Raw genomic sequence first — 22,872 nt, forward strand, 5'->3', positions numbered from 1 at the left:
GACGCGTCCATTGCTCTGGGGTCACAGCCAGACTGTACGGGTCCTGTGAGCTGAGTGAAGAAGCCAAGGCTGTGGGTTCCCCATGGGGGCAGTGGGGAGCCATGGAAAGCTCTTACAGAGTAGAAGGGACTATAGGGGTGAGTCTAGTTGCAGGGCAGAGACGGAACACCAGAGGGACGCAGGAGGGAGGAGACCTTGAACTAGTCCAGCTAGAGGGGGGAGGGCCTGAGCCCCCATCTCCTGGGCTGTATACTAGTTGCCGCCTGGCCACCAGGAGGCCCGTGTTGTTTCTGGGGCTGGAGGGGCCATCATACCCCCAAGGAAGGCCAAACGCCCCTCGTCCAGGGGCAGAGGGCCGGGGAGGCCAAGAGGCATGTGGGTTGCCGGGCAGTGGAGTGTCCCTTTAACCCAGGCCGTGGCTGCGGGCCGGCTGTGATGACTCGCCTGGCTGGGACTGCATCCGGCCGTGGCCTCGCGTCAGAGCTCCCCCTGCTGAGCCGACAGGCGGGCCTGCGCCAGCACCCCCGTGCCCGCCACCCCCCGGGCTCCGGTGGACAGAGCCTGGAGCGGGAGCGCGGGGCCCAGACGCAGCCCCCCACCCCATTCCTCGGGGAGCCCAGGTGGGTGCAGCCCCCCGACCCCTACCTCAGCCTCTCCTTTCGCCGTTTCCACCGGCTTCTACCCTGCTTCCTCCCCGTCATCTCCCTCCTCCCTCCCTCCCGTGATTCACGGGTGGTGTGTGGCCGTCTTGTTACATAAATGGGCTCTCGGTCATCTTGGAGATGGGCTTCGGGCTGGGAGGCCGGAGGGTACCCAAAGCCCCGGGGGCGCTCCTCACGCGCCGTCGACACGGTGGGCAGGACCCCTCTTCGGGTTTGTCCTGGGCTGTGTGACAGGACCCAGAGCTGTGGCATGGCCGAGCCGTCGCCACGGNGGGCCGAGGCCGGCTGGACGGGCCTCGTCTGGGGGCCCCTGGCCTGACGGGAGGCGGAGGATGAAAAGGCCACGAGTGGTGCTGTCCGACGGCGGCCACCAGCCACACCGGGCTGTCTGCACTTTAATTTACTAAATCAAATTGAGAATGCAGATCCACGGGCCACTGGCCACGTTTTGAGTGCTCGATGGCCCTCGGACCCAGTGGCCGCTGCGTGGACAGCGCAGACAGAGGCCGTTTCCATCGTTGTGGAATGATGGGGATGCTGCACGGGCCTGGACCCCGGGACTTCTCACTGTGACCCCGTGGCCCACGCACCGCGTCCCTCCTGGAGGAAACAGCCTCACAGGGCTGGAGGGCCCGGACTGTTCCAGCATCTCCGCAGAGGGTCACGTCCTGCCTCATGTGCACGGCTGTCCTCTGCCTCGGGGTGACGGTGAGGCTGCAGCGGCCCCCCGCCCTGGCCTGCTAGGCTCCCGCCCTCGCTCTCTCGTTCAGGTTCTCCGTGTCCACGTGACTCTGTGCTCCTGTCTCTCTCTGATACTTTCTCTTCCCCCCTCTCTCGCTACATTTCACTCTCTGCTTCCCTTGCAGTTTCTTTTTTTCTCTGATGTCTGTCTCCGCCCCGGGCCCCGGCTCTCCGTGCATCTTGACTTAACTGCCTCTGTCTCCTCCTCCCTCTGCTCCTCCCTCTCCAACCTCCCAGGGACCTCCCGACAAAGCTGCTTTGTTACAGTTTGAATCGGTGCCTCACTCGGACCTCTGGGGAGCTGACCTATCTGAGTTCAGGGAAGGTTAAGAGACGCTGTCAGGCCAACGTGCCTTCGCCCCGCGCAGAGACCCCGAGCCATCTGCCAGCAGGTCGCGTCTCCAGACAAAGGCGCCAGCCTCCCAGCCTGGTCCAATTGGTGTGTTTCTGGCTGCTTTGTGTTTTCCAGCGTGAGCTCCCTAATGCCATGTTATTAGAGTCCCCGGGTGCAGAAAGGGCCTATTTATCTTCTTTCCCCCCTTAATGCCCTTTGTGCTGATGTTTCATTGTGAGGCGGTAACTACATAAGAACATAAACGGTGCACTGAAAGCATCCGGGGCGGGGCNCGCCCGTCCTCTGGGGGTCTGTGCCCCGCAGCGGGGTTTACGCCCGTCCGCGAGAAGCAGACAGGCGCCCCCTGCTCCTAAAACAGGGCTCCGGGCGGAACCAGAGCATGGAGCCTCTGCTTTCCCGATGGTCCCCGAGACGGGCTCTTCTCCCGAGAGGGTCTCCAGAGGCCAGGCGGCAGAGGGCAGGGACAGGGTGGGTTCCCTTCTTACTGGAAGCTGGCGAGAAAGAGCTTTCCGGTCCAAAAAGCACGTGCTGTTTTTCCCCTAAGAAGTTGGGCCAGGAAGGCGAACTTGGGAACAGTCACCCCCAGTGCACCCTGGGCTGTTTTTCTCACCTCTCCAGACAATACAACAATGAGGGAGAACTTGGCAACTTTCGAAGAGGAAATTAGGCAGAATTTGCCTGGAACGAGGCCCTTCCAGTATTCGAAAGATTTATCGCTAGGAGAAGCTGGCTCTGGCCCCAGCAGGCTTCCAGGGGCCCTTTCCCATGCTTGAATCGAGTGACCCTCAGGACTCAGCTGCACCCCGCACCCCACGGGGCCGAGCCGTCCTGGTCAGCTGCTCACACAGCAGCGCAGGAACGGCATCCGCCGGCCGCACATCGCCCAGTCCAGGGGGGACCTCGCCTTGTCATTGAAGGGACTCAGAGATACCTATGCAGGGATCCTGGACGTCCGTTCTGCCCCCCGCCCAGCAACATCCGTCCTTCGGAACTAGACAAACCAGAAGAAGGAGCAGTTCAGGGCCCACCCTCTCTGGCTCCCTCAGTGAGAGATGGAGGAAAGTTCTGCACCCCCTCTTGTTTGCGGGGTGGGGCCTCCTGCTGATTGGAACCCGAGCCAAGTCCCTCCTCCTCCCCTCTCACCAAGCGTGATGCCTTCAGACTCCCCAGCCCAGTTCCTGGAAGGCCACTGGAGCCCGGGCACACAGCCCTCTCATTCCGGGGGGGGGGGGGGGCAGCCTGTGCGGTGCCTGGGCCCCAGCGTGGCTCCACCCACTCTACCTGTGCGGCCTTGGACGAGCAGGAATAGCCTCTCGGGGGCGCGGATTCTGTCTGTGAACCGGAGTCGTGAGACCTGCCTCCTTGGGTGTTGTGAGGATCCACATTATTACACGTAAAGAACTTAGCGCTGTGCCTGGTCCTAGCAGGTTTTCAGGAAAGGACGGCCATGACTCTTTCTAGTCTTAATCAGATTCACCTTGGGGCAGAGGGGGTGTCAAGACGGAGCAGTCCTTTTGAAGTTTTACTGCTCGTGAAATTTTCTTCAACGTGCAGAATGGGTGATGCTTCACCCATCTATCTAGATCTCCTTCCACCCGATCCGTTTATACATCTGTCTCTCCACCCATCTATCCATCCATCTACCCATCCTTCATCCACGCATCCATGTATCCATCCATCAGCCATGCAACACCTCAGCCATTCTTTCACCTGACGAACGTTTCTCTGGGCTTTGGGGGCACCGCAGTGAGTAAGTCAGACGTGGCTCCTGACCTCATAGAGCTCACAGTCTGGAGAGCGAGAAGGGCAGTGTGATCGGCAATTGCAGGGCAGTGCAGTTCTGTTCATTGAGGTTTCACCGCCTGGTGTGGTCGGGGATGGCGAGGGAAGGATGTCGGGTGAGAACTGAAGGGGTGAGTGGTGCGGCAGGCCCCGAGGGAGGGGTGAAGGCAGGGTGTTCCTGGTAGGGTGTACATACAGTCGGCCTGAGAGCCACATGAGAAGCACAGCAAGCCAGTTCATGCTCGATTATGCCGCAGCGGCAGGCAGCCCCGACTTCTCAGTGGCTCAAAAAAACAAAGGATTGTTTCTCACTCAGGCCGCGTGTCCGTGTCTGTTGTGGGTCAGCACTGCTGATGGAGCCGGTGCCGTCTGGGGTGTTCCTGGTGACCACGGCAAGACGGGGGGGACCCCGCTATGTAGTGTGCTGGCTCGTCGCGGCTCCACGGCACATGACACAGATCCCGTCAGCTCACGCTGGGTTGGCCGGAGCCAGCGCCGTGGCTTCGAGCACCTACCGCGAGCCGGGAGGAGAGCCGGACGCCCCGGGGAGGACGCTGACGAGGCCACAGCGAGCCTGCGCTGGGGAATGATGAGCCCAGCGGGTGGGGTGGGGACATCTGCCGTCTCTGCCTCCCGCGAGCGGGGACACAGAGCCAGACGGCACCCCCGCTATTTGTCCCCGTGTCATGAGTCCACTCGGCGAACTTGGTGACCCCGGCTTCACCTGGGACGTACCAGTTAATCCGACCGGGCTCTGTCTCCTTCCCCATCCTGTGCGTGGGATGAGGCTCTGAGAGTGGCGGGAAGGAGGCCAGGGGTGTGGAGGGCAGAGAAGAAGGGGCGCGTGCCAGACGAGTTGTAGCAGCGAGGGCGATGGTGTGCTCAGGGGTCGGGCCGTGTCAGTTCCCAGGCGGGTGGCAGGGCCCTCCCACCTGCTCTCGCCCTCAGTTCCTCACCTCACAGCGAGGCGTGCGAAGCAGTGTGCTCGATGCCTGGTGGGTCACCCAGCCGCTGGTCCTGCCCTGCACCATCTCCGTTCCTCCCCTTGCCTTGGGGAGGCGGGCGCCCCGGGTCCCTGGTACAGACGGGGTGGTCCAGGGTAACACAGCTGTTCTCAGCTGGGATCCATCAACTGCTCCGCCAAACCCGAACCTGCATTCTCTCCAGAACGGACGCTGACCTCCTCACGGCGGGATGGGAACGGCTGGGAAGCTCAGTGTGGGCCGGCGAGGGGGCTCCCACAAGGGGGAGAGGCTTGGAAAGGGCAGGGGGTTCTGCCTGAGAGGGGAGGCGGTGGGGCAGGCGAGCCAGGGCTGTGCACTGAAGGAACCTGCCTCCCTTCTAGACCACAAGGCTGCCATGAAACAGGGCACAGCGGACCCAGCTGAGAGCTGGGCGCGCAGCACTAGGCACCAGGGCAGGGGAGGGGACCTGCACAGCCGCTCCTACTCAGCAGCAAGCTGGGCACGTTGAGGTCAGGCAGAGCCAGACCACCTGGGGGTGGGGGTGGGGAGGAGGGCTCAAGNTGTGCATTTCTGAGAAGGAAGAAGTGTCCGAGGGTGCCTTGCAGATCCATCAGCCTCCAGCAGGAAAGGAACACACTAGAAGACTTGGCGGGAGCCTGGAGAACAGGCTGAGGCAGGTGGTAGGACCCTGCCCCAGCCAGGCTAGATTCACCTTTAGCAGAGGACACCCCCTGCCTCGGGATGAATTCTTACCCCCTTGATCCCGGCATTACTTTGCTCAAGACCCAGGGTCCTGGGCAGGGGCTTCTGACTGAGGCGGCCTGGATCACGTGCTCACGGTCAGCCAAGGGCACGGCGCCCCCCTCACCTTAAAACTCCCTAACAGGGGCTTGCTCACTGCGGAGGTTCCCAGAATGGGAGGGACTGGGCCTGGTCACGGGGGAGACAGGTCTGTGTTAGGTCCGGCTGCCGAGGCAAAGAAACAGAGTCACCACCTAGAACTTACTGCTCTGCTTTCCAGTCTCCTGCTTTGTGTGTGTTCATTCATTCCTGTGCAACCAGCCCCGCACCGGTACCGGGTACCGCTAATCAGCGTGGGGATTTGGGAATAAGACTCTGCCCTCAGGGTGTCCGCGTGCCTCAGTTGAGCATCTGACTCGATTCTGGCTCAGGTCATGATCCCAGGGTCATGGGATTGAGCCCTAAGTCAGGAGTGTGGAGTCTGCTTGAGATTCTCCCTCCCTCTCTCTCTCTCTCTCTCTCTCTTTCTCTCTCCCCCTCCCTCCCCCATTCATGCACTCTTCTTTCTAAAATAAAAAATAAAATATGGGGCGCCTGGGTGGCTCAGTCGGTTGAGCATCCATCTTTGGCTCAGGTCATGATCTCACAAGTTAGTTCACAGGTTTGAGCCCCGCATCAGGCTCTGTGCTGACAGCTCAGAGCCTGGAGCCTGCTTCTGATTCTGTTTCCCTCTCTCTCTTCCCCTTCCCTGCTTGTGCTCTGTCTCTCTCTGCCTCTCAAAAATAAATAAACATTAAAAAAAAAGTTTTAAGGGCCACCTGGGTGGCTCAGCTGGTTAGGCGTCTGACTTCGTCTCAGGTCATGATCTCACAGCTTGTGGGTTCAAGCCCCGTGTCGGGCTCTGTGCTGACAGCTCGGAGCCTGGAGCTGCTTCGGATTCTGTGTCTCCCTCTCTCTCTGCCCCTCCCCTGCTCATATTCTATTGTGTGTATGTGTCTCTCTCTCAGGAATAAAACATTTTAAAAATATTTTTATAATAATTTTTTTTTTTTAATTTTTTGAAAAGGACTCTGCTCTCATGGAGCTCATTCAGCAGGCCTCGCTCGGTCACCTGACGCCCCAGGCTCTGGGGGTACAGTGGTAGTCACACCCAGGCATGAGTTTGCAGGGCAGCGTGCTGGGGCCCATGGGCACAAAGGAGAGGGGATGGGAGTCTCTCCCTCCCTCTCCTCTCTTCTCTCTCTTCCTTTCTATCTTCACTTGGTCATTCGGTCCATCTAGTGACACCAACCTTGGGGCACTGCCCAGGCCCCCCGTGCACCCTCAGAACCAACAGAGCAGCCCCTCTCAGCATGAAGCCAATCTGTCCCCACGTCCCACGCTGCTTTTCTTCTGCGGCTCTGACATATCACCACAAATTCAGCAGTTAAGACAACACAAATTTACAACTTGTTTGTCTCCAGTTCTGGAGGCCAGAAGTCTAGCACGGGGCCCACCGGGCTAAAATCAAGATGTCACCAGGGCTAGATCCTTCTGGAAGCTTCTTGGGAGAATAGCTTTCCATGCTTTTTCCAACGCCAGAGGCTGTCTGTGTCCCTTAGCTTGTGACCACATCCCTCCAACCTCGGTTTGTATCTCTAACTCTCTGGCATCTGGCCTCCCTCTTGTAAGGACCTTTCCGATGACATTGACTCACCCAGAGAACACAGAGCGACCTCCCCATCCGAAGGCCCTTAACGTACTCAAATCTTAGCGAAGCCCGTTTGCCGCCCAAGGTGAGGCCTTCACAAGGACAGGCACGTGGACGATCCGTGAGGGTCCTATGTTTGGCTTGCCGCACCTGCCCCTCTCTCTCTGGCCAACTTGGTGTGTGAAGGAGCCCAGAAATGGCTGTGGGCTGGGCATGTGCGGGGCCGGGGTGGGCTCATACCAGCCGGAACCACCCCCCGAGGGCGGATCAGATGCGTCTCTTCCCAACCGAGGTCCAGGGATTTCCCTCCTCGTAGCGTGGAATCAGCCAAAGGGGATCACGGGCAGCACAGAAGGTGGCAGAAGGTGGCGCGCGCTGTGAACAGGGCTTTTTTATTCTGCAAGCCCGTTCCACATTTACCAACACCCCACGGGCCGTGGCTGCACAGCTCCTGATCAGCGCTGTTTGTACGGCGTGGGCACCTGCCAGGCGCTGAGCTAAGCAAGCGCTCTGCGTGGATTGTCTCACTGTTTGGGCTCCTTGCCCTGCCCTCCCCGACCATGGGGTGTATTTTATCATCCTAATCAACAAGAAGTGTCACAGGACCACAGGGCTGGGTCAGCACTGACGGAGGTGCCTCTGGTCCCGTGAGACTCCCCTTCGGCCTCCGCCTCCCCAGTCAGGTGACAAGGCCTCTGTGTCTTCAGGGAACTTGAACGCAGGTCACCCACTGCAGAGGTCCCCTGAACCGCACGGAAGGTGCCCCCCGGCCCACTCCCCGCCCAGGGTGGAGATGCCAACCCACCTGTGTCCGCAGGCTGGTATCGGTCTGTCTGGGGTTCGGCACGAGCCTCCGAGTTTGCCCATGGGGGCCCGATACCCTGCTGCACTGGCCACTGGACGGGTTCGTTTATTCAAGCCCAGAGATGTCCCCAAACTCTCCCCTGGGAGAGCGGCTGATGCCCCGTCAGGGACTTGGGTAGGGTGCCTGGATCCCCTTGGTGGAAGGTGACCTGAAGTTATACCCGCTTGTGCGTGCGTGCGTGCGTGCATGTGTGTGTGTGTGTGCGTGCGTGCGTGTGTGCATGTGTGTGTGCATGCATGTGTGTGTGTGCGTGCATGTGTGTATGTGTGTGTGTGTGCATGCGTGCGTGCGTGCATGTGTGTATGTGTGCGTGCGTGCGTGCATGTGTGTATGTGTGTGTGCGTGCGTGCGTGCATGTGTGTGTGTGTGCGTGCGTGCGTGCATGTGTGTATGTGTGTGTGCATGCATGTGTGTGTGTGTGCGTGCGTGCATGCATGTGTGTATGTGTGTGTGTGTGTGCGTGCGTGCGTGTGTGCATGTGTATGCAGGCTGGGAACAGAAGTTGGATGGACTTCATACTTGGAAAGAAGCTCCGGCCTTTGTGAGAGTCCCTGGACCCTGAAAGTCAGGGTCAACTTAGAACAGAGAGCTGCGGGGTCAGGCGGGAACAGACACGGCATTTCTGCCCTTAGGGATGGTGACTGGAGAACTTGGAATGCCAAAACTTTGTGGTTTTTACAGCATGAGTCAGACTGCCTGGGTTCAAGTCCTGGCCCCACACCTACTCCCTGTGAGCCTGTGGGAACGTTCCTAACCTCCCTGAGCCTCAGTTTCCTCATTTGTACCGTAGGGGTGACGATGCCCACAGTCTCGACTTCCCAGGGTAGAATTGCAAGGACCGAACAAGCCAGTCCATGGCTGGGCCACGGCTCTGTCTGTCTGGTGTACATTAAACAAGCCATAAAGACTGCTGTTATCACCCGGAGCCGAGCCAGAACGGGGGCGAGGGCCGCAGCAGCCTGAGAACCGCGGGCCTCACTGGGGAGGGATTAGTGACGACGGCAGAGATGACGATAGTGACAGAGGCTGCGACCCGCGACCTGTCTCTGTGGCCGCCTGCTGTGCGCCAGGCCCGATCCTGCGCACCTTACAGGAATCATTCCCAATCCTCGCGCCACTCCTGCGAGATCAGGGATAGTGGCTCCGCTTTACAAACGGATTTAAGATGTAAGAAAACCCAGGCCCGGCTGCCAAGGTCTGCGAACTAGCGTGGCGTGGATCTGGGAGGGCGCTGCTCCCTGCACGGTGATTTTTAACTCCGGTGCACCTGAGATCAAGGCCGGGCGCTTTCTTCCATGACTTTCCGCAGCTGGCAAGAGGTTCATAAACCCACAGGCTCTGAAGCCAGCCTGCTGGTGTGAATGCGCTTAGTTGATGTGAGATATCAGAGACTCAGTTTCTCCCCGAAACGGGTATAGCGTTAGCCAGCTCACAGGGCGGTTGTGAGGGTTGGTGACGGAATATGTGAACGACAGACGCCAGGCGCCTGGAGCAGTGCCTGGTGGAAAGGAGGCGCCCGATCTGCTCCTACCGCCGCGCCCCTTCCCACCTGCCCCTCCCGTGATCCCGATTAAGTCAAGATGCGTGTACAGCGAAAGCTCTTCCAGCAGCCGGTGTCTGGAGCACATGATGGCAGTGGTGTCTTATTTCAGAAAAGTCCCCCCGGTTGGCGCTTCGGTCTTGGTTTTGTGCCCAAAAGGTTCAGCCGGGTGAATCCCTGTGCTCGGGCCGCACGGCAGACCCTGCCGGACGGGGCGGCCTGTGGCCCGAGTGCTGGCGGCCTGACTTGCTGCAAGCCGGTGACCGGACCTTTGTGTTTTGTCGTTGCAGGCCGCCAACAGCTACCTGCGGGACCAGTGGTTCCATTCTCTGCAGTGGAAGGTAAGTCTGGCTCGGTTGCTCCCTCGGGGCGGCCGCCTCCGTCTCCGGCTGCCTCCTGCTGGCTCAAGGCGCGTCTGTTACGCAGAGGGGCGAGGGCGGGCATCGCCTGCCTTCCAGGCCGCCCAGCCCGGGAGCTTCGCGCCACTGCATACCAGCCTCTCCACCTCGTCCCTCTGACGTTCCATGGCTTCCTCCCTGCCATGCCAAAAAGCCGTTCCTGCCCCTTGGCCACTGACTTTGCTCATGAGCTTTAGAGCGTTTGCCTGCTTCCAAAAGGATCATCGAAGTGCTTGCTTTCAGAACAGGGGCCCTCCTGAGGGGCTGGGTGAGGCAGGGCTCGGGGGCTCGAGGCTCTGGGTTGAAAGCAGCTTCGGAAGGTTGCACCAAACCTAAGTTTACCAGGGATTCCCACACCCAACCATTCTTCCCTGTCTTCACCTCCTGTCAGTTACCTGGTTCTTTTTTTTTTTTTTTTAATGTCTTCATTTTATTTTGAGAGACAGAGAGAGTGAGCAGGTGAGGGGCAGAGAGAGGGACACAGGATCTGAAGCAGGCTCCAGGCTCTGAGCTGTCAGCACAGAGCCTGACGCAGGACTCGAACCGACGAACTGTGAGATCATGACCTGAGCCGAAGTCGGACACTTAACCGACTGAGCCACCCAGGTGCCCCAGTTACCTGGTTCTTTGGCCTGATTTTCCAGTTCGAGTCCAGAGCCTTTTAGCACATAAGGAGGTTAGTCCTCTGCTCGTCACTTTTGAGACCCAGGGGCCGGATCTGCTGAGAAGGGTCCTCCCAGCACCCTGGGGAATCCATGTTGTGCTCCCTGGTGTGGAGCGTGCAGTTGGCTCCTTCTTACGTACACCCGCCTCCCTGGCTCTCCCGCCTTCTGATCTTTTAGTTTAGAACAAGCCGTCCCAGTCCTGTGGCCTCAAGGAGCCAGCAGGGTAGGGCTGCCGTGACCGGTGCGTGCCCTGAGCTGTCACCTTTACAGTGAGCTGGGAGCCGCGGAGGATGAGCGGCAGGCCCCGTGCGGAGCTTACGGCCTCGTGCCGTGTTGGGATGACCGAGGGGACACTCAGAATTCCTCCCGTGCCTCTAGAGCGACGCTCTTCACAGCCGGACCGACGACGGAAATACAACCCTGCAGTATTACATTCCTGGCCCTAAAGAGGGCCACTCCCCACCTCTCCCTGCTGACAGCTGCAAGGCCACTTGCTCTGTGCCGTGTGGCAGTCTCAGAAACGCAGCATCAGTCTCCGAGGGAAAGGACTAGAATTCATTGAGCACCTACTGTGTGCTCGGCTCGTCGTGTCCATTTGACCCTTGCCACAGCCTTGTGAGGCTGATTTCCATCACTGCTCCCATTTTACGCATGGGGAGGGTGAGGCTAGGCTGGGCCCACTCCCATAGCTAGTCAGGGCTGGAGGTGGGGCTCACCCGAGGTCCCTCTCATGCCCTCCGGTTGCCGAACGGAGGCGGAAGGCAGCGGACAGCATGTAGGGAGACAGCGTGGCACGTTCCTGCTCACGGAGTCGGCAGGTGTGGCCGAGACGTCCGTTTTCCCGGCAGGATTATCCCTCATCCCTGGGGCCCGGCTCCCTGCGGCCCTGCGTGTCCCTGGACAGGCACGGCCTACATCAAGACCCGCAGGGCCATCTGGGAGTTAAATGCCAGAGCAGTCCAGGGGCGGGGCGGGTAACAGGCACGGTGTGTTCAGGGGCTACCTGAAGGAAGAGGCCGTTTCACTGCCATGCACAACGGCTGCCTGGCCCCCTCCCCATTCTGTTCTCTGGATGTGCTTTCCATGTGAGCGGGACACCCAGTAGGTGATTGCCTTGTTCTGTCTTAGCTCCGGAACGGGCAGGAAGCCCTAGGAGACAAACCGCCCCCTGGACAGGTTGGAAAAATGCCTCATTGCAAAGGTGGCCAAGATCAATGTCAAGGGAGCGGCTGGCTGTCTTTAGCGGAATCCCACAGAGCTCTGCCTTCTGCCTTCTGCCTTGTCCCAGTCTGGGCTAACTAAGAAGGTGGGCATAGAAACCTGAATTTTGGGAGACCGACTGGCTTAGAAAGATGACTGGAAAGTGACAGTCTTAAAACGTGAAATTTAAACGTCAAGTATTAAACGTGTGGGATTCAGGCAGTTGATTGAACAAGCATAAAATTGGGGATACCTGGGCTTCTAGTGGTTTCCAGGAAAACCTGGATGTCTGCACTCAATTTTGGTGGTGCTTGGCTTCTTTGTGATTGTTAAATTTAAAAACAAGCCTCCAGGAAAGCCAAGTCAGTTTCAAGGAAGTGGTCAATGCCTGGCAGTGTGGTCTGTTTGTGAAGTGGTAGGTGGTGACCTTTGCTCTCCCTATGTAAGCATTCGCTCCCATAATGTAGGTATACTGCCACCAGGGGGCACTAGCATCTTCGAGTCAGCAACTTGGTTTCAGTTTAGAGGCGATCGGAGGAGGTGTGCCCTCCCTTTTCAAAATGGCAAAGACATTTGAGGTGTTTGGAGGCACTTTGGGCCAGCAAACTTGAGCTTGGAGGCCTGGATTCGAATTCTGATTGTACGGCTCGCTCGTCGTGTGGTCTGCATCGATTCGAGCAAGTGTTCATTAATTCAGATGCAGTTATGACTTACCAGGCACGCCGTGTGCTTTTCTGCTCATTGTCATTCGGCACAGGGAGGACCGAGGCTCAGAGAGGTGTAGTGACTCATCCCTAGCCGCACAGAGGATTTTAGTACAGATTTGTAGGGCTGCTGGATCCAGCTGTGCCTGAGTCTGAAGCTTTGGACTCTTTAGCCCACTTCGGACGTGATTTTATGCCTCTCCTGAGACAGCCTCTCTTTCCTCCGTATTTATAACTGACCTTCTTGGGTTTTTCCTTTCCTTTTCTTTTCAATATCTTTTGAAAACCAAAAATAAGGACTTGAGAAATCCTGCAGCCTCAGCTTGATTTTTTTTTTAATTTTCTAAATATCGTTTTTGTTGGTTTTCCCCTGTCCTAACATGTATGTGCGTAGGGTGGCTACAGTGCACGTAGAAAATCCGTTCTTTAATTTGTAAAGAATGTTGCCTATTAAATACTACATTCCCATTGGTGTAGTTTTTATGGAGTTGTACTGGCATCTCTAGGGCATTCTCAGCAGAGAATTGTTCCCAGTGGGGCCACAGGCAGTTCTCTGGGGCTTCAAAAACCTTAAGTTATTACAATAGCATGTGGCCCTCCAGAGTTCAGCCCCACTCAACAAAATCTTTTTTTTTTTAATTTTTTTAATGTTTACTCATTTTTGAGAGAGAAAAAGAGAGAGAGATAGCAGGTGAACAGAGGAGGGGCAGAGAGAGACGGGGAGACACAGAATCGGAAACAGACTCCAGGCTCTGAGCTGTCAGCACAGAGCCCAACGTGGGGCTCGAACTCATGAACTGTGAGATCGTGACCTGAGCTGAAGTCAGATGCTTAACCGACTAAGCCGCCTAGGCTCCCCTAACATCTTATTTTTTAGTATTTAATTTCAAAGAGAGGAAGGGAGATGGGGGAGTGTTTAATGGCTCCTGGGGGAGGGATAATTAGGAAAAGATTGGGAAGTGCCGTCGTGGGTACCTCAAGCCGTGTTGTGGGACAAGACAGTGTAACCACGATACCCGTGTGGTGTCCTCGCCGGCCTCTGCTCCATCCTGGGAATCCCGTGGCCCGGTGGCCACAGTGCAGCCTCGGTCCCCTTGGGGAATTTCCTCAGCCCAGGCCCCGGGTTTGGAGCATCACCTTGTCTCACTGAATAGCCTCTCGTCGTTGTCATGCGTGTGAGGAAATCCAAGTCACTGGCCCAAGCTCCCAAGGCAACCGGAAGGGGCGTGAGGCTTGACCCGCAGTGTCCCGGCTCCCAGAATCCCCTTCCCTGCAGGCCCCCACCCCCCCAGCGGCTCTGCTGTTCCTCTCGGGCCTCCTCCCTTTGACCGGCACTGCTCAGGGAGACCCTTCCCACGGGAGGGCCGCCAGCATCTCCAGGCCCAGGCCGGAGGCCGGGCTGGGCTTACTCTGGGCGGGCGGTGGAATGGCAGGCGGCACCAGCCCTCCCAGGATCCTCTGCGGCAGAGCGCCGTGTCCTGAGGGCTCCCTGGAGAGGCCAGCCCTGTTTGGTTTGGGCGGTTGGGCCCCTGAGGCCAGTTCCCGGGGGCGTGGAAGCATAAACAGTTGTACCAAGTTAATGAGGCCTCATCTCTGACTCAGAGATGCACCTTGGAGGCCAAGTCCTGTGGAGGCAGGCCCGTCTGTGTGCAGGACCGTGAAGGGACCGGCCTGCCTGTGTGTGCAAGGCCGTGAGGGGACGGCCCTGTCCCTGTTGTGCAGGCGTGTGAGGGCACGCAACGTGTTTACACAGCTGCGAAGAGACTGGCCTGTCTCCGTATCCAGGTTTAGAGGCGCGAGGCCCGGGTGTGCGCAGCCTGTCGGCGTGGACAGCACCTGGCCGGGCCGACACACGCACCAGGCCCGTAAAGGAGCCCCAAGAGGCGAGTCACGCCTGCTTTGCACAGGCGGCACTTCCGGCCCCTCCAGCCCGGGGAAATGGCCTCCCCACTTCCCGAGAGGGGTTCCATCCTCGGCTGGGGCGCGGAAGGCTTGAAAACTAAGATGATTCTATGCCCCGGGGAAGCTGGGTTACCGGGAGCGGCCGCCGAGGCCTCCCCCAAGCGCGGGGCGCGGAGAAGCGGACTCCAGGGGAGCCGAGGAGCTGGCCCGTCGTCCCGTCCAGGGCCGCGGGGCAGAGGAACGCACCGGGCTCTGGGGGAACCCCGGCCCAGGTTGTGTCCCCTCGGCCTCCCGCCCTGACCGCGCTGCCTCCTCTCTCCAGGCAGGTTTCCCCGAGGCCGCGCCGTCCTGGGCTCTGTCCCTCTCTGTATAGAGCGGGCGGGCGGGAAGGAATGTGAGTGCACATGCCCCTGTGAGTGTGTGTAAGTGAGTGTGTGTGAGTGAATGTGTATATGAGAGAATGCGTGAGGGAGTAAATGTGTTAGTGTGTGTGGCTGAATGTGTGTGAGAGTGTGTAAGTGAATGTGTGAGTGTCTGAGTGAATGAATGTGCGTGAGAGAATGTGTATTTGGGTGAATGTGTATGTGGGAGTGAGTGACTGAATGTGTGGGAGTGTGGGAGTGAATGTGTGTGTGAGAGAATGTGTGTGTGGGAGAATGGGGGGGTGAATGTGTGTGGGAGTGAGTGAAAGTGTGTGTGTGTGTGAGTGTGTGAGAGAATCTGTGAGTGAGTGAATGTGTGTGTGTGAGTGTGTGTGTATGTGTGTGTGTGAGTGAGTAAATGCATGAGGGGGGTGGTATGTCAGAGAGAGAGAGAGAGAGACTATGCATGTTGGGGGGTGGCCATGTTAGGAGTGGACTCCCGAGTCCAGAACCCGGGATCTTAACCCCCGGGAGTGCGGCTCCCAGCTGCACACGTGTCCGTGTGCCTGTACACATGAACACACACACACGCTGGACAGTTCCGCGCACCTGTGAGCTGGTGCTGCCTGACCGTCCCTCCACTCCTTTCTGTTCTGCTGTCTGGCACGTGTTGGGCCTCAGTATTTCAGTCTGACACACCGTTTCACGGGAGCTTTACATGCTTCTCTGCCTCCCAGACGTCACAGCGGGGATTATGTGAATGAGCCTCTGGCTTGGCAGCCCTGTTTCTCACGGGTCAGGGCTGATGGCCCTGCCCTGTCTGTGTGGCCCAGGACGCACTCTCAGACCACCTGTGCTGGGCCTGGAAGGTCAAGGCCGGGACCAGCCCGCCTCCACATCTGCCCCAGACGCCTCGTGTGCCCAGCGTCCTCAGACGCCAGCATCGCGGCTCTGCGTGCCCGGACCCAGCCTTGCTCCTGACCGCCCCCCACTCCTGCCCTTGGCACTGGGCCACCACCCTCCGTGTGGCTCCGGGCTGGGCTTGCCTGCTCTGGCCAGGACGCCCCTTCGTCCAGAGGGAAGACGGTGACCCCTGCTCGGCCCTCTCTGCCCCCATCACCTTCCTCTCTGCCTTGCTTCCTCTCGTTTCTGCATCCTTTTTATAGCCGTCTTGAAAACACCTTTACAGCCACATGGAGGGCAAAGCGCTCTGCTGCTGCCAGCCCCACCCGAGACCCCCTGCCAGGCCTCGTCTGCCTCTGCCCGGGGCTTTGGCGGCTGTGGCCGGGTGCACGGCACAGACCGCCCGGCTCGCTTGGGCACAGCAGCGCCGCTGAAGCATCTCGTCCAGGCCCACATGCGTCCAGTGGCTGCATAACATCTGTGAAGAGGCTGTGGCCTGATTTACCCGGCGACTTGCTGTGGTTGGGCTTTCGGGCCGTTCCCTGTTTCCGCAATTATGGATAATGCAATCATGCATTTCACCCGAATCTAAACTCCTACTTCCTTGGAACTACTTTTTTTTTTTTTAACGTTTATTTATTTGAGAGAGAGAGACACACACAACGCGTGTGGGGGAGGGGCAGAGAATGCGGGAAGAGAGAATCCCAGGCAGGCTCCATGCTGTCAGCGCAGAGCCCGATCCGGGGCTCCAACCCACGAAACTTCGAGATCATGACCTGAGCCAAGATCAAGAGTCGGATGCCCAGCCGCCTGAGCCACCCCTGGAACTACTTTTCTAAGGCAGATTTCCAGAACAGTGGTGACTGGGAAGAGTAGGGGTGTATTTTGTGGCTTTTACCCCATTTGCCAGTTTGCTCCCAAAAGATTAATTTCTGCCTTGCCCGAAGGTGAGAGCTCGGGGCCAGACTGCCTGGGTTCAAATCCCGGCTCTACCACTGGCGGTTATGACCCTGGAGTAGTTCCTTTCCTCCCGGCCTCCTTTTCTTCCTGAATGAAGTGGGGCTCACAGTAAGACCAAGCTCGTTAGCTTCTTTTTTTTTTTTTTTTAAATGTTTTATTTATTTCTAGGAGAGAGAGAGAGAGACAGTGTGAGCAGGGGAGGGTCAGAGAGAGAGGGAGTCACAGACTGAAACAGGCTCCAGGCTCTGAGCCGACAGTCAGCACATAGCCCGACGCGGGGCTCGAACCCACGAACCGCGCGATCATGACCTAAGCGAAAGTCGGACGCTTAACCGACTAAGCCACCCAGGCGCCCCAAGCTCGTTAGCTTCTTGTAAGGAATAAATGGATCCACAGCAACAAAGACCTTAGAAAGGCACCTGCCAGGGGAGCCTGGGTGGGTGTCAGCTCAGGTCATGATCTCACGGTTCATGAGTTCGAGCCCTGCACCGGGCTCTGTGCTGACAGCTGCTTTGGGTTCTGTGTCTCCCTCTCTTTCTGCCCCTCCTCTGCTTGCACTCTGTCTTTTTCCCTCTTTCTCTCTCTCAAAAATAAATAAACATTAACAATAAAACTTTTAATGTAAAAGAAGGGCATCTGCCATGTGAAAAAGTGTTGGATCGATGTTGATTATTCTTACTCTGCTTTAATGACCAAAGACCCTGTGTCCCTCTGGGTAGAAGGGTCCTAGCAGACAGCTCCAGAAGGAAGGCCCATGCAAGCCACTCATGCCACCAGCCCCAGGGAGCCCATGCCAGGCATCACTAATCAATCACTCTGCTCTCTTGCCTTGAGGCAGACTCTTCCCATCAGAGCCCGTGCTGCCAGACTTGAGTTGAGGGAGGGAGCAGAAGCGGCCGCCCAGCCTGCCTCATGACCCCCGAGATGATGCATGGCGTGTCGAGCGTTGCTGTGACCCACATCTGGTCCTGCTGGCTCTGGCCTCTGCTTCTTTGGGGCTTGTTGTGCGAGAAGTTGTCAAGATCCAGACAGACGCCGGGGGTCTGGTTGTCCCCTGCCCGGGAAGGTCATGGGTGGTACCTGTCTGCCTCTGAGAAGGGAGGTGACACAGGGCAGCCGGACAGGGCCGGGCGGAAGGTGGCCTCAGACCTATTATGGGCCCAGCCTCAGGTTTGCTTCCCTCGGGTCGGAAAGGCCGGCATTCCATCCAGATTCATTTGTGACACTTGGTCAGAGAGGGCTCTGGGACCTCCTAGGAGGGGGTCACAGGGACTCGGGGAGACTTTCCCCAGGAGGCGAGGCTGTCCCCGCGCAGGACAGCACGGCCGGGCGGAGGCCCTCCAGGCCGCTTCTCCGGCTCCTGTGTTCAGTGGAACCGCGCGGGGAGGCCGCTGGGGCCCCTCCGTGGGCCATCGGGGCCTAGAGCTAATAGCAAGGGCAGCTTCAGGGATTGAAACTAACAAGTGGCAGAGGGCTGGGTGACCCCAGGGAGGAGATCTCAGCCCTCGTGAGCTTTCCTTACGGTAGAGAGAACGACCGTTAGGGACCTACGCACGTCAGGAGCTGTGCTGAGGGCTTTCGTGTGTGCGTTCTCTTGCAACCTTCCCGAGTTTTATCAGGCCCGTCGAGAAGGAGTTGCTGGAAGGGTGGAGGGCTTGTCCACGGTCGCATAGACCCCGGCAGGGCTGAGCCCGTGCTCGTTCTCGGAGCCCCGTGGGCAGAGGAGGGCCCAGCAAGCATGGGGCCTGCGTTCCTGACCAGAGGGCTCTCAGGCACAGACATGGGCGTGTTAGTGTGTTTGCTAAGTAAACTTTTCACTAAGACACTACATTCAGAAAAGTGCTGCATGCATTCTCTCAAATTCTCACAGAATTCACCCGATTAACCATCCCCCAGATTGAAAAACAGAGCGCCTACCTCCCAGGCGTCTCCTCGGGCCCCACCCCACCCCCACCTCCCGCCTCAGAAGACGGGAGTCCTGCCTTCTCTTAGCACAGATTCATTTTGCTTGTATCTGAGCTTCGCATGAAAGGAATCACATGTGCTGAACTCTTTTGTGGCTGGTTCCTTTGGCTCAGCGTTATAAGATCCCTCTGGGGGCGCCTGGGGGGCTCAGTCAGTTAAGCGTCTGACTTTGGCTCAGGTCATGATCTCACAGTTCGTGGGTTCGAGCCCCGCGTCGGGCGCTGTGCTGACCGCTCAGAGCCTGGAGCTGCTTCCAACTCTGTGTCTCCCTCTCTCCCTGACCCTCCCCTGCTCACGCTGTCTCTCTAGCTCACTCGCTCTCTCTCTCTCAGAAATAAATAAAACATTAAAAAAAAAAGATCCCTCTGTGCTGCTGTATGCAGTGCTAATATATCCCTTCGCTCTTCTGGGTGGCCTTCTGTTGAATGAATGGGCTCTATTAATTTGCCCTGTTGTGCACAGGTGTTTCTAGTTTGGGACTCTTGCAAATAGGACCCTTATAAGCATGTCTTTTGGTGAAGATATGTGCACATCCTGTGAGCACAGGCCATAGGGCAGGCCTGGGGTCCCCTTCAGTGGGTGCTGCCCAAAGTTTTCCAAAGTGGTCATACCAACTTACATAACCACCAGCAAATACAAGACTTCTCAGGCACAGGGCATATAAAAATCATGTTTATGGGGGCGCCTGGGTGGCTCAGTTGATTAAGCGTCTGACTTCAGCTCAGGGCATGATCTCACGGTTCATGGGTTCGAGCCCCACATCAGCCTCTGTGCTGACAGCTCAGAACCTGGAGCCGGCTTCAGATTCTGTGCCTCCCTCTCTCTCTACCCCTCCCCCGCTCACATTGTGTCTCTTTCAAAAATAAATAAATGTTAAAAAAAAGTTTTAATTGTATTCATAAAGGCTTTTTAATACTACAAAGGACAAAAAGAACTTAAAAAATTCCCATAAACCTGTTAACACATCTTAAGTTAAAAAAAAAAAAAAACAAGCAATAATTTACGTGTTAACAAAACGCACACATTTTGACTGTGGGGTATAGTGAGTTTTAACTATTGTAGTCACCAGAGTAACCACCACCAAAATTCCTGTCACCCCAGAAGTTTCCCTCGTACCCCTTTCCAGTCAGCCCCGCACTCCCCCAGGCACCTTCCGTGGACACCTCAGGAAAATGCAAGCCGTGGGTATATGTGGCAATTCTAAATGGCACAGGAAGGTGTAACGGGGACAGTCTCCTCCCCAGGCCCGTTTTCCCTAAGGCAGGCCTGTGAGCAGTCTCCCGGGACCTTTCAGAAGGTTCTGTGCACATCCCTCTTCAAGCACCACACCGACAGTATGACCCTCACTGTCTCATTCTTCTCTCCTTTACCCTTGAATCACAGTGACCTCTCTGTGTCAGCACACACAGGTCTACTTCACTCCTTTTTATGGTTTTGCGGTACTCCCTTCAGACAAGGGTCAACTGGGTGGGACTTCGTGTCTTCCAGTAAAACGATGTTGTGCGGACGGGGAAACCGAATTTCTGAGAGAAAGGATGGCGGTGGGGGAGGGGGAGTAGCTACCATCTATAGGCCAGAGGCAGTTAGAGGAACCTGCTGTGTAATCCTCATCCCTTCAGATGCCCCCTCCCCACCAGCCGACCCCAGNCTGGCATCCCTGGGGCAGCGGGCCTCTCCCGGCACCCTCCTCCCCCACCCGGGGCTTTCCCAGCCCCCTCCAGATGGCCAGCCTTGGGCTTGACTGTCCAGGACACCCCCACCTCCTCGGCGAAGGTGTTCCCTGGGCCTCAGGAAGGGCGCACGACCGCCGGCTCTCCAAACAGCCAGGAAAGAAGTGCATTTGTGGGTTGTTGGGGGTTTTTCTTCCCCCCAGACTAGGAAGGGGGGACCAGAGTCTTGTGTGTCACCCCACGCACGCGTTGATGGGGGCTGATGAGTCACTGAACCATACAAGGAAGTGTTTTCACGTAAATGGTTTACGAATGAACTTGTTTTCTGCCCTTTAAGGCAGAAATTTTTTCCTCTTTCTCTTTAAAGAAGAGCCTTTAAAACATAAACGGGAGGCGGCACGTCGCTAGCAAGGCCTTGTGTTCTACAGCAGTCTGCGGCAGGTCCTCGGTGGCCGGTGGGCAGCGGGCCTCTGAGAGGGGGTGCTGATCCCTCTCAGCTGGGGCCCTGGCAGCCGCTCTGGCCTCGGAGGGGAAAGTGGCCACTGTTCTGTTTGCCTCCAAGGCTCCTGCCCGGCTGTTGGCTCTGTTGGCTCGGAGACCAGGCCAAACAGACTCCAAAAAGAGCAGCACTCGTCCCCACAGAGGAATTAGGGCCTCGCCTCACCTGGTGATCGTAAAATACCCAGCGGAGCAGCCAGCTCAGGTCTCTGGATGGAAAGGTGTTTTGGAGAGAGGCTAATTGACCAGGAGAACAGGACGGAACCGCCCACAGCCCTGGTGGCCGTCACCCCTGCCTTTCTCCCTCGAGGATCCTGGTGCCTTCTCAGAACTCAGAGACGGTTTCATAGAAAACCTGAAATGGACGGAAACCGCCTCTTGAGGCGGCTGAAGCCACCCTGACAGTCGGCAGAAGACCAGGGTGGTTTGTTATCTGGTGGGGGGGAGGGGGGGCAGAGAAACAGTGGGCGCCGGGCAGATGTGTGGACGAGACCCTTTGGCAGGGTGGATGGAATCTGATTTCCGGTTGGAGCACATTTTCAGGAACATTGGGCCCCGGAAAGCACACCCAGGAAGTCTAGGAACACTGGGCCCCAGAAAGCACACCCAGGAAGTCAGGGCCAAGTCAGCACTGGCCACGCAGCCCACTGGTGTCCGTTGGCTCTGAAGCCTTGGTCATCGTCTGCATGGAACTAGAATAATCTTTATCGCCTCCCAGGCCTCCCAGCCACGGACAGAGGGGTTCTGCACCTGGGGCTCTCAAAGTGGGGTTCCCGGACCAGCGGCATCTGCTTCGCCTGGAAATCGAGGAGTGCAGACCCGCCTCCTAATCCTGGATGCCCTCCAGGTGATTCTGATGCTCACCAGAGTTCAAGAACTGCTCCAGTAGCTTAAAGAAAGGGGAAAGAGCAACATTTATTGAGTGCCTTCTATTTCCCGTCCGCTTCACCTATGTTGTCCTATTTCGGCCGTACAGTGTCACTGAGGGGTGGGGGTTATATCCCCCTCTCACAGACAAGAAAGCTGACCCTCAGATTAAATTACTTCCCTGTGTGTCCAAGCCAGAATTCAGACCCGGGTCTGAGCCTCCTCCTGTGAGCTCTAGACCCTGTTGCTGGTCCTCTTGGCCTGAGACCAGGCGTAAGTGGCTAAACGTACCCGTGACTTTTGGATCACTGCCAGCATCTCCTACGTGCGTGCAGGTAGCTGAGAGTCACCACGACGAACACCCTCCCAAGACCCACCCCTGGCACCATCTCGCCCGCTTTCCCCCGGGCAGGGCCGTCCTCCGCAAGGCAAAGACCGCTCCCGTGTGAATGCCGCCCCTCCACGAGACCCCCCTACTTGGGAAGGGAAGGTGGGTGGGAAGGGCAGACCTCTCACCATCGGTACCTGTCTGCACGTGCACACTGGGGAGTGGCTGTCAGTGAGTCAGAACCCAACTCTTTTCCAGCATGTCACCTAGGCCCCTTGGTGGCCGGGGCTCCTGCCGAGAGGAGGCAGCCCCCCCCCCCCAGGAATGGAGGAGTTCCCAAACAAAGGGATGAAGGATCAGATGCCCTTTGAAGTAATGTGAGCCTAGATATAAAGTTCTAAGACTTTACAAGTTCTAAGCGGAACCNGTTGAGATGCTACTGGCTTCAGGCTGAGCCAGGGAACTCCTTATTTGGGATAGAGCTGTCCCTTTATCAGGCCCTGAGGAAACAGGGCCCGGGCTGTCCCTGCACATGGGGAGCCAAGCTCACTAGGGCCCGGCCCCTCCCACACGGCAGAGAAAGAGAGCAGCTTCTGGTATAGTATTTGCAAGTTTAAATTTATTTGGTGGGTTGCTGTTAACTGGGGGTGCTTCCTCGGAAAACGAGGTCTCCGGTCCAGGGTTAGCAGGAGGCCCCCACTGCTGACTTTGCTCCAGGTTCAGGGTTTGCTGCCTGCTCTGGGCACAGGCGCGCCCCTGGAAAAGTCACTGCAAAACATAGGATCTTCTTAAGCTGCAAGTTGTAAAGGTGGGGTGTGGGCCGTGCCTGGGATGTGCAGGGACTGTGTAGGTTGGTCACGAGGAGGGCGGGAAGAGCATCTGGAAGTTTGAGAGCCTGGGGAGGGCGGGGGGGCTGTGTTCTTGGGGCTCCCGGCGGTGTGGCCCCCGAGGAGGGGGCTCTTTGACAACGCAGCCTGGCCAGGAGGGGCGGGCACTCAGGTATGGTGGTCACGGCCGCCGCTGCCACGGCCAGAAAGACCTTCAGGAGGATTTGCCCAGAGGGCCGAGACGACGAAGCGGGAAGCGGGAAGCCGGAGGACTGCCCTCTG

The 22,872-nt window shown here is 57.7% G+C and overlaps 1 protein-coding gene across 1 annotated transcript in view; it reads left to right on the top strand.

Annotated features, from left to right (window-relative positions):
- The window catches only part of CMIP (c-Maf inducing protein), an 86,577-nt gene that overhangs the window by 4,042 nt on the left and 59,663 nt on the right, over window positions 1-22,872 (top strand). The window contains exon 4 of the mRNA XM_077754170.1: window positions 9,632-9,682. Coding sequence (XP_077610296.1) covers window positions 9,632-9,682 — 51 coding nt within the window. The remainder of the gene's footprint in view (window positions 1-9,631; window positions 9,683-22,872) is intronic.

The sequence above is a fragment of the Crocuta crocuta genome, unplaced genomic scaffold (assembly GCF_008692635.1).
Source record: "Crocuta crocuta isolate KB4526 unplaced genomic scaffold, BGI_CrCroc_1.0 scaffold61, whole genome shotgun sequence".
Lineage (NCBI taxonomy): Eukaryota > Metazoa > Chordata > Mammalia > Carnivora > Hyaenidae > Crocuta > Crocuta crocuta.